At 51.7% G+C, this 11785-nt stretch overlaps 1 protein-coding gene across 1 annotated transcript; it reads right to left on the reverse strand.

Moving 5' to 3' along the window:
- Positions 1 to 1616: 1616 nt before the first annotated feature.
- Positions 1617 to 3477, reverse strand: LOC144826278 (growth arrest-specific protein 1-like). The gene has a single exon (XM_078684630.1). The coding sequence runs from the start codon at positions 2708 to 2710 to the stop codon at positions 1802 to 1804; it is 909 nt and encodes a 302-aa protein (XP_078540756.1). The 5' UTR covers positions 2711 to 3477; the 3' UTR covers positions 1617 to 1801.
- Positions 3478 to 11785: the final 8308 nt, after the last annotated feature.

Raw genomic sequence — 11785 nt, forward strand, 5'->3', positions numbered from 1 at the left:
ACTTAATCGCCCTGTGTCTACCAAAATTAATGTGTCCTTGTGTAATGTAACTGGTGCTCATATAAAGCGCTCCAATACTTTCGGGTCGCGTTCGCGCTATATAAAACAGCAAAAAAAGTGAGTTGTCCAAATCACAGGATGTTGGGCCGAAGGCCGAGACCCTAACCCAGTCTCCAGTTCCAAAGTCGGCAGCTCCTGCCGAGCCCGTGTGTGTCCACGGGCCCGTGATCTGCTAAACTCCCGCTCCTCAAAGCATGGAGGCCGCTACCAGAACCATCTTTAGGGACGCTACAAGCAACATAGAGGAACGCCCCACACTGGAAGCTGCACTGCCTCCAGGGGTATGTATGGTACTACCGTGAGCAGAAGAGAGTTATTACAATTATACAGGTGTGACATTGTTGGCAGCACTTAGGTTTCCGAGCATCGTGTAAACAGTGTACTGTCAAGTCAATGTATGCGCACGTGCTGCATTCGAATGCCCTTGCAGATTGTGAACGTGTAAAGAGGAAGACGTGCACACAATAAGGCACACAGAGCAGGTGCTCGCACATTTTATCAAAATAATTGTCCTTGTGACCACCTTGGTGAGGCGAATGCCCTTGCACCTACAACATTAGCAAACAAGTGCACGTGCTGCATCGGAATGCTCCCTCTCTATTTACATACATGCAAGCGCTACATGCTACTTACAATTCACCTTTAGTCTTTGCGAACACGTCTATAGCAGTCCCTGCCCTTGCTGTTTTTTTTTAGCATAAATGTAAAAAGGTGTACATACAAATAAATGCCAGTTCACATTGTATACTAATTTTTATAAACAAAGCTCTTGCACATACTACTCACATAGATGGAAATGCTAAGTCTGAATGCTCTTGCACATTGTAAGCACATACACATGTTAATAGGTGCACATCCTCTAACAACTTGACTATAAATGTCCGGTACTCTGGATTATCAGACCGCCCTTGCACATTCCAGACAGATACTGTGTAAGAATGATCACGTGGTGCATACAAACACCCTTTTCAGTGCATCCACCTGCTGCATCATCCCCACTCCCATCACAGGTGTATACTGTGTACATGGTAGTGCAGCTTCAGTTAATATTATGCGGACACCCTTCCCCCTCACCCCCAAGAAAAAAACGGCGGCCTACAAATTTAATGTCGGGTCCCGTCAGCTGGTGGTGTGTTACCCATACATTCTGTTGGCTGTCACTGGCCAGTGAGGCGCCACCCTTCCCGGAGTCTAGCATTACGTCAGAGGATGGTACGCCAGCCACCCACTTCCCTCTCACCCCCACTGACTGCAAGCTCCTGTCAATAGTGGGGTCGAGTGGAGCTGTGAAACCTGGGGGTGGGTGTGCGCAGATTAAAGACGCAGGTGGGACATGGGGCGACTTCTCGGTGGAGCCTCAGTCTGAAAGGCCACCTGGACAGGGTCAAACATACGTCGGCATTCTGTCGAGGGAGTGACTACCCGACCAACGCAGGCTTTTTAAAGGCACAGACCTGGTGAGAATGATCCCAATGGCCTGGCCCTCTCTGAGCAGAGAGCTGCCATCCCGAACCCTTGATGCCACGTCTACGACCACGACCAGATGTCCCATTGCTTCACTAACTGTGCAAGGCAGACTCTTGCAGAACTTTCTCTGGGAGCTCCTGGACTATCATATGAGCTGAAACCTCAAGAGTAGATAGCAAGCTTCACGCTGATAGGGCCCCCGGTCTTCCACCACTGATGTGGAAGAAGTGGTCCTCTCTGACCCATCTTACAGTTTGAGTGGTATCTCACCCCGCTACAACCCAAACACAACCAGTACACCCAAAACGAGCAGGTGGGCTGCTACAGTAGGCTGAGCAGCTCTGGCCTTACCCCTTGGGTACTCTCTCCTGGGACCCTCTTCCTCTCCCCCTTCATCATCGCCTTCATCATCCTCATCATAGTCACCCTCATCCTCCTCTATGCTGCCCCCCACGGGCCGCAGCTCCCCTGCCACCCCAAAACATAGGCGTCCCATGTGGACCTTCAGCACTTCGCAGAAAGGTCGCTCAGGCCCATCGCAGACGCACTGTTGGAGCGGTGGTCCAGCAGCGGAGGCCAGCAGCTGCTCGATGGTTTCCCGGCAGGCCGCTGTGCAGCGGCGGCCATTGAAGAGTTGGCCACAGCGAGCAAGGTAGGCGGCCAAAGGCCTGCGGCAGGCTGGTTCCTGTTCACAGTTGAGGCGCGCCCCCATGCAGCCTCCAGCCGCTGAGGTCCGGGGTAGACAGGGCTCAATGGCCGCTTGGAGTTGATGGCACTGCCTGTCCCGCCCACACTGGCACCCCTCCAGTGCTGGGCCAGCCTGGGTTTGGTTCAGGTGCACAAGAGCTGCAATGCAATGACTGGGACAAGCCGGGCGAGTAGGCAGTGGTGTTCTCCGGAAAGACCCCGCCTCAAAGCTTAAGACCGCACTACAGGCTGCTTGGTACTGCTCATAGGCCCCTGTGCAGGCTGGTTCAGCCTGGCAGCGGAGCAGGGCCTCCCAGCATGGCACCGCAGCCCAGCAGCTACTGGGGATGTAGCCTAGGAAAAGGAGGGTCCACCAGACCTGCACAGGGAGCACAAAGGACCATCCTGTTCTGGATCCCACTGTCCACTCTGAGATCATCTCCCAAGTAGATTCACCAACTCCACAAACTACTCCTGTGCTCCATCTCTGCCTCATGCTGGTGTCCACAGCACCATGATGTGCCGGCAGGCTTCAGTCGTGATCCAATGTCCACCTAGCTTAGGTTCTCAGTGTTTATTATCCATAGTGGCACTGCCTCTTGGCCACGGTGTCAGCCCTTATAATCCAGTGTCCAAACTTCTCTTGGACTCAGTAGGTAAGAAAGTTGTATCCACAATCCAAGGCTCTCTGGCTTTATAGTCTCACATTGGGCCACCTCCAGGTCTCGGTCTGATGCTGTATCGACCACTTTGTGGCCTGCTTCTGTGCTTGGTTGGTGTCAGCAACTCTTTGGCACCTGTTTTAGCCCCAGCAGCCTGGGAACCGTCAGCCTTTCAGCCCCCACTGTGGTGTGTATTGTGGTGCCATCCACCTGGTTCTCCAGCTTCTTACACCAACCTTTGAATCGCCTGCTCCTGGGGGGATCTGTGTCTATCACTCAATGATCCCTTTAGCAGCTCTCCCCTGCTTCCAGTCATGTAGTCCCAGATGCCAAAGAGTACACGTGGCTTCTTTCATGGTACCACTGGACTTTGAAAATCTCACGCTGCTCCAGTGTTGTACAGCTAAGGTTCATCACACTTTTCGATTCGGGTCAATCCTCCTGAAAGACAGCTCGGTGGGTTGAGTCATCGCTGCATAGATCCGTCTATAACTTGCATGTCACACAATCAAATTCAACCCGGCCTTTCATCATTCTGTGGTCGATAGTGTTCAGCTCGATAACAGTGACGTCTGCTGCTCAAGCACCTGTTAGACGGTGCTCGCAGTATCCGACGCCAATATCATTCTCTACAGCCCAGGGCTAGGTTTGAAGCTCTCCACTCCAGATTAGATGGCGACACTCCCCGGGTGGTCTTCTGTTTGGCAGTGCCACACAATATTCCCGCACATTCAGCATGCAATGAAGGGCCCAGCCTGTCGTCAGCGCAGCCTTCCTCTTCCGGAGCTCAGCAGACAGTGAGCAGGGGCGAGTAGGCGTCCCTCCAAAACTCTCAGCATTCGTGAGGTCAGAGGTTGGTCTGGGGGACACCCCCTGCCTCATTACGCTGTCCAGCCCCATGCAGAAGGGGAGAGGGGAGGTCGGGGGCTCGTTATGCTTCTCTTTCCGCCTATTGGAGGGGTGAGCTCCAGCCTTTTCACACCCCCTTCCCTACGAGGATGAAACCTATTGTTTGCCCATTTGCAAGGGGTAAGCAGATGAAAATGCTATAAAGTCTGCCCCCCTCGTTAAAACCACCATCTGTGTGGGGCAGCCACTTGCCAAAAGGGCTAAAACGTGCAGAAAGTGGGTGGGAAGTTTGCAATGGTTGGATCTCACCATTGGTACATCTGCCCTCCACGAGCTTATGTCTTCCCATACCTCGAGCAGCTATATGATATGTTTGTGATGAAGTGGATTGATTCATGCTTTCAGTTTTACCACCTCCCCTTTCCCAATGTTTTTTCGGTCTTTAGCACTAAACACACAATAAAACTTTATATAACGAGCACTTTCAGCGGCAGGAATAGAAAAGCTGCCCATCTGTGCATGGTTTGACACCCCCTGCTGGATTTGACGTGGGCTGGGAGAGGTGGGGGCCCTGATTGCTCCCACTGAATGGAAAGAATAGCATTTTCTGGCTGGGCGCCCCCCCTTTGTGCCGGATGAGGCGCGCCGCCATCTTGGGCCTTTGTGCCGGGTCGATTTGTTCACGCCTTGCCGCCAGTCAATGGGGCCTTTGCAGGCCGCCTCAATTGGCCTGCCACCTCCCTCACAAAGCACACTTGAGAAGCTGCTCGCAAGAGCAGTTCACTGCCTTTCCCCACCCCATTGAAATGGAAACGAAGAGGGGCGGGGGGTCCCCACCGTCGGACCCACCCCCTGAGAGCCCCTTTCACAGGTCCACCCGGACCAGCCCCGTCTTTAGGAGCGTGTGGGGGAGGGTGTCAAATCGGGTTATACACTTCGTCTCACACCAGATCACTAAATAACCAAAACACATTCACATTAGATTTTATATTTGTGGAAAACGGCAAGTGATTACTAAATAGGTAGTTCCTAGTTGGCGGTGTAATATCAGATGTATTAGGTGGAAAAGAATCCCCTATTTTTCCCCACTTACGGAATGAGAGATAACTTCCACCTCACTCCCTTTAGAACAGGATATTTTATATCACATTTATCTCACTTAATGTTTGATTTATTTTTACTTCAAGAGATTTGATATAGCGCTGATATTCTACGAAGAATGACAGAGCGCTATGCGTCAAAGGGTAATAGGATATGATTTTGCACAACACCTGCAAGTGGAAGATAATGACATAAATGCATTAGCAAGAGCTTTATGGTAAACACTAGTAGAGAAACAGAGAATTTTATAGATATACACATTTGTGGTCAGCAGAGACTACACAGAACAGAAAGGCAGCCTTAAGGTCTGCAGCGGAACAAGGATGGTGCAATTGTGGGAAGTCTATGTCATCAATAGGCATAAGCCATAGCATGGCAGGTTTGATAAGTAATCCTTTAGTTTGACTTTGAAGAGCTGCACTGTAGGACCAAGTTTTATATAGGTTGAAGGGCTATCTACATCCTAGCTGTTTTCCCTCAAAAGGAGCACTTGATTATCATTTTTTTTTTAAAGATGGTGCTTTGAGAAGTTTTTAGACTGAACAAGTATATGCAGCAAGGGGATCTGTTCACCGCACTACCACATGTGTTATCAAAGCTTGATCGGAATTCTCATACGAAATCGGCCACCTCAAAAAAGGCTAGCCAACAACCTTAATCTTTTAAAATGCAAAATATACAAACAAAGGTAGATAGGCAACTTAACAGAAACTATATGTACATGCACATTGCAACAATAATAGCAAAAAAGATGAGTTGAGAGGTCTATTCCATGCTTGTTATAATTCTGTTATTTGCAAACACTATGGCATCTTAAACGATGTTTCGCGTCATGGCCGAACACGGCCCTTATCACACTAATTAATGTAAGAAAATCTTATAATACATTACAAACGTGAACAATGCTGGAGACCACGTTTGAAAGACAGTTTTGAGATCCTTATTGTCAGGAAAAGGAAGATGTGCACTTTTCTAACTGTACATGGACTGAAAGAGGTTGAGAAGATTTATGTCATTTAACATTTTTTTCGAGTTAGGATAATTTTTCTAGCCCTGAAGAAGCCCAATTGTTGGGTGAAATGTGTTGGCTGCGCTGAATTGCTTTTGTATGAGTCAGAAGATTATGAATAAAAGAATTATAATTAGCATGGAATAGACCTCTTAGCTCCTCTTCTTTGCTATTATTGGTGCAATGTGCCTGTAGATATAGTTTCTCTTAAGTTGCCTCTCTACCTTTGTTTGTATATTTTGTTTTGAGAAGTAGTTTGGGCTGCCTTTCTTGCAGTTGTAGGTTTTGCGTGAGGCTGGGTGTGGGTGGGATTGAGGTGTATTGCTTTGTATATAATTCAAACTCTTTTATAAATGAAGCGAGATTCAAGTGTTAACCGCTGTAGGAAGTTAGAACTCAAGTGTGGGTGATAGGCCTGGTGGCAGAGTTCGGGTGGCTTAGAGGACTTAGGCATTCTAGTTATTATGGAGTTCCTATATTCTAGGCAAGGTGTCACCAGTGTTTGTACAGCTGCTTCGAAGTCCTGTTTGAGTTGAAGAGTCTGCTGTTGCGGAGCAGCTTCAGTTGAAGTGTACCATACTTAGTTATTTCTTTGACATTAGGGTCAAGCTTGAGAGAGCTATCCAGAGTGATATAGAGGGATCTGGCCGATTTCCAGTCTTCGGAAAATGTTTCAGGTTGTAGGAATGAACAGACAATAGCGGAGTATGGGTGAAAATGTACACCTATGTGTGCTTTTCGTACATTGGAATTTTGTGTCTATATTATAAATCTGGTCTTTGCATTTTCTATGCAGTATTAAAAATACCCAAAATGGATGGAACTTGAGAAAACATATGTAACATGGACAATTCACCACTCATCACCCGTGGCACTCTCATGAGGAGTGACACAATATCTTTAACTCCTTTTTTCACAATTTTTTTATCGTTATTTATAGTTTCTCATAACATGATTTCCACCCTGTGTGACTCTCTTAAGATTCCAATATCTATACTTTTGATTTTCGTTTTTCTGGACTTTATGTTTTTTTAGGTAAAAATTGAAAAGCAAACCAACTTTGGGCCATATTACCATAGAAGCCCAGGTTCTGGTGTGAACCTGGGCTTCTATGGGAATTCACAAGGGCATATTATCAAGCCCCTTATTGCCGCTTTAGCGTCAGTTTCCTGCCCCTAAAGCGGCGATAATGTTATCGCCTTTCTTGATAATATGGCCCTTTATCTTTCATAATGGCTAGAATAATCTATTCCATCCACGTTTTATTCATCAGAAGTTTTCTCTTTGATTCATAGATTAACCAATCACTTTGAATTCACAGTTCCTTAGAACTGAGTCCAAATGCATTTTGTGCTTAAAAGCGCGTCATCGTTTGTCTCTAAGAAGGGGGGCGTGGCTAGCAGCCCACAGAGATGGCCGCTGCCTAAAGCGGCTCCTGACCTCCGCCTGCTAATCCTGGAAATTATCCGCCTCAGACGTGGGGATACCCCCTGAAACTCGGGGGGAGCCCCTACCGAAAGCCCAGTGCCTGCTCTGGGGCAAGCTCTGCCCCGGTGGCCGCCGTGCAACGGCAGAAGATCGACGAAGTGGCGAGGACCCGGATGCGGGCAAAATGGCGACTGATCCGATGTCCTGAATGTCCGCCCGACTCAGCCCGCGGCCTGAGACTGCAACGGCGGAACTGCGGCGGCGCCTTCCCCTGACTGCGGAGGCCCGACTCTGCGAGTGAATATCCTGACCCGTGAACCACGAGACTGGCTCCCTGCTCCGGGTGAGTCTGCCGCGGCCCCTCTCCAGCGGGGAAACATCTACGGGACTCCCCGGCCTCTGGGCCCGAGGGGATAGCTGTCTTCGAGGGGCGGCCGCCCCCCCGCTACACCTTCGGAGGAAGATCGGCGCGCTGCGCCCTGCCTTAGGCAGAGCCCACCCTACAGGCAACATAAAGGAGCCGGCCGATTGGAAAGTGACGGCCTGCCCTGGCTGTGAGCCCGCCTGCTGGGACGCCTGCAAACGCGACTCCCCGGGTTTGGGCCTGCGACGGATCCAGGCCCTGCCGGCTGACGGGGCTCCGACGGGCCCGGCTGTACCTCCCGCTGAGACCGGTTTGGCACCGATAGAGTTCCTGACGACATCCGGGACCTCACCTCGATGCCCGACTGCTCACTGGCCTTCCTTCACCGTCGTTGCTCCCAAGGGCCAGAGAGACCCCGAAGTGGCGGACCTACCACCCTCCCACACACATTGAAGAACGCCTGGGGTAAGAGCTAGGCGGCGACTTGGGGTGTATTTGTGCCAGGAGGGAGTTACTGCACAAGACGGGACTCGCCCATTGACTGGATTCAGGCACTGGCCGAGCATTGCGGGCCTGACCTACCACGTAACTCCCTCGGCCTGCACGGGCCTCGGGCCCCCTCCACACCAACGCCTGCTGTCTTCCCGTGGGACCAGGATTGCATTACGACAGCGGTGGGTCCCTGAAAGCGGCATATCCGATTGGTAAACGACATGCCGCTACCCGCGAGCCCCGCCCCCGCCGCCGGATTGGGGGGCTTACCTGGACCGCGTCGGCAGGGAGAACCAGAGCAGGGCCACCAATGAGGACACGAGGATCATCGGTGTAATTGGGGAGAGCCTGCTCTTAACGGCGACACCGAACCAGCCCGACCGGGCCCCGTCGGTGCGGGAACGCGTATAGGCCTGAAGAGGCGAACTGCCCCAAGTTAAGACTCGGGCTGGCACCTGCCTACCTACCACCCACCTGCTTGCCCACTGAGGGGAGTGCCTGACGCCTGCGAGCCTCATTGAGGATCCAGACCAACCACCTTGGAACAAGATGGGGAAGCCCAAGGGTGCGAGGGGGGATGGAAACCCTGCCACGGAGACGCCCGAGGACGTTTCGCAGACCTCAACGGAACTACAACAGATGCAAGACCGCATTCTGGAGGCTATTGCAGCCACGAAAGACGCACTACACCAAGACATTGTGTAGGTGTCGACGGGGTTAGGGCTCCTCCGGGCAGATCACGGGAAGTTGGCGGACAGGGTCAAATCTGCGGAGGATACCTTGAAGGACATGGTGCCAGCTCACAAGTCCATGGAGGGACGGCTCACAGAGGCGCTAGACCGCATACAAACCCTGGAGAAGCTGGCGGAGGATGCCGAAAACCGCAGTCGGCGGAACAACGTGCGCCTGGTGGGCCTTCCGGAGAAAAAAGAGGGCTCAGACATGGTGGGTTACCTGAGCGATTGGCTGAGGACTGCGGTGGCCCCGGAGGGCCTTTCGCCCTTTTTCACCCTGGAACGAGTGCACCGAGTGCTGGCCAAACCCCCAAAACCGGGCTTACCACCTCGCCCAGTGGTCATCAAACTGCTACATTATAAGGACAGAGACTGGCTACTGCAGCGAGCCAGGGAAGTGGGCCCCTTTCAGGTGGACAATAGCAAAGTCACGCTATTACCGGATTATACATTCGAGACCCAAAAGTTGCGTGCCTCTTTCCTTTCCATCAAAAAAGAACTTCGAACTGAAGGCATACAGTACTCATTACTCTTCCCAGCCAGACTCCGAATAGTGGTGGACGAGAAGTCATTGTTCTTCTCTACAGCGGCGGAGGCATGGGCCTGGTGGGACACCTATAAGGCGGGCACGGACGGGGCACGGTTCAGAGCGGAGGAGGAACGGCGGGGGCAGCCAGTGAGGAAATCGCAGAGGCTCCGAGGGCGCAGACACAGGACCAGGAAGCCAACGGAATCCCAGACAGAGGACGAGAGGAGAGCAGCGCTGCAGGCAGTAATGGACGTCTCGGGCTCGGCGCTTGCCCAATCGGGGAGAGCCTCGGGCTCGGAGGAACAGGGAACGGGCTCGGAGATGGAGCTATCGGAAGTTAGTAGCACGAAGGGGCCGGTGGTCATGCCACAGACGTCGGAGGAAATAATTGGGAGCTGAGAGCGGGACATGGTACTCTCACTGGACTGGCGGCTATTGGGGCTGCCATCTTGGACACCGGAGCAGGCAGATGTTAGACTGGATTATCGTGAGTCAAAGTGCGTATTGCGGGGCGGGGGGAACGGGGACTGTGGTTGAAGTTCTTGAGGCTAGTTCACGCTCCTAAGGGCCCATAAGGCCTCTGCAGTGCAGACTGCGGAATAGGAAGATTTGAGAGCACGTTTGCTCGCATATGGTTTGGATGGGAGTAACTCTATTGAAGTTAGGTCCTGTTCTGGGGGGGAGGGGCTAGAGAAGTTGGGGTGACTCAAGGCACTGTGAAGGGAGGGGGGTAGGGAAAGTTTTGAGGGGGGGCGGGAACAGTGTCATGCCTGCTGCCTGGAAACAGTACACCTTTGAACTGAACCGAACACTATGGGACAATGGCTAATGCAGGATCGATAAAATGTGTGTCTTGGAATGTGAGGGGACTACATACTATGGCAAGGAGGCACAAGATTCATGCCTATCTGGTACGAAGAGGGGTACATATAGCGTTTCTGCAGGAAACCCACCTGACAAAGAAAGAGGGTATCGCGCTACAGCGTAGGTGGAGGGGACACCTATTCAACACTACATATTCCGCCTTTGCTAGAGGGGTGCTAATCTGGATAAGAGTGGGTACTCCTTTTCAAGTTACCAGGCACATAGTAGACCCTGAAGGTAGATTTGTGGCAGTTGAGGGCAAACTCAGAGGCCGGCACATCGTACTCAGTAGTGTCTACGCACCTAATGTAGACCAGGCAACCTACTTTACAAAGCTCTCTGGGGGTACTGGCTAGCTATCTCACAGGTCCCGTTGTGATGGGGGGGGACTTCAATTCTATAGCAGATACTGTACTAGATAGATCGTATCCACCACTGCATACATCCCCAAAACACAGGCTGGCGAGATGCAGATCGGAATGGCAGGGAAAGTGGGAACTGGTAGACGCTTGGCGCACACAACACGCAGCGGAGCGAGATTACTCGTACTACTCCAGCCTACACGACCTCCATGTCCGCCTTGACACCTTCCTGAGTTCCCAGTCGGTGCTTCCTGCGGTGGCCCGGACTGAGTATCTGGCGCGCACAATATCTGATCATAATCCTCTACTCCTGACACTAGACTGGATGACTGAAATATCGCGGATCCCGACGTGGCGGCTACGGCCGGACACGCTGGATGATCCTCCCTTCCGAGAGGCGTTAGCAGAGAAGATCTCACAATACTTTGCAGAGAATGAGAGTTCCGCTTCTACCAGAGCGGTAGAGTGGGACGCCTTTAAAACTGTAGTAAGAGGGCACTGCATAGGGAAATATGCGGGAGTACGCAGGACTCTACTGGATGACTTAGAAAAAGCTGAGTGCAAGCTGAGAGAGGCTGAACTAGCGCACCCTAACCGGCCCGAGCTGCAGGAGAGGGTCTGCAGGGCGCGGGAGGCTGTGGCAGTAGAGGTGGAACGCCTTCGCAGCTTTGATTATAGGACATACCTCACAAAGTCACATGCTGAGGGGGATAAAACTGAAACACTCCTGGCTTGGTTAGAGAACCCCGCCAGGAACAGTCACCCGATCTTGGCCTTAGCGGGGAAAGGGGGCCGCATCTGCAACACGCAACCGGATATCTTAGACAGCTTCAGGACGTATTATGAGGAATTATATAAAAGTGCGCTAGGGGACCAGGGGGAGGCGATAGATGCTTTTTTAAGTGAGTTGCAGTTACTGCGGCTGGAACAGGAACAGGTGGACACACTAGGTGGCCAAAAAGAGTTGGCGGAAATAAGGGGAGCGGTGAAGCGGATGGCGCGTAACAAAACCCCGGGTATAGATGGACTGCCTATTGAGTTCTACGGACGCTACTTGGAACAATTGGCCCAAAGCTCCAAATAATGTACAATGAAGCCAAGGATAAGGGCCGACTCCCCCAATCTATGTGTGAAGCCATAATGATCCCTCTGCTAAAACCACGAAGGGAGAGTACCG

This window comes from Lissotriton helveticus, chromosome 3_2, assembly GCF_964261635.1.
Source record: "Lissotriton helveticus chromosome 3_2, aLisHel1.1, whole genome shotgun sequence".
Taxonomy (NCBI): domain Eukaryota; kingdom Metazoa; phylum Chordata; class Amphibia; order Caudata; family Salamandridae; genus Lissotriton; species Lissotriton helveticus.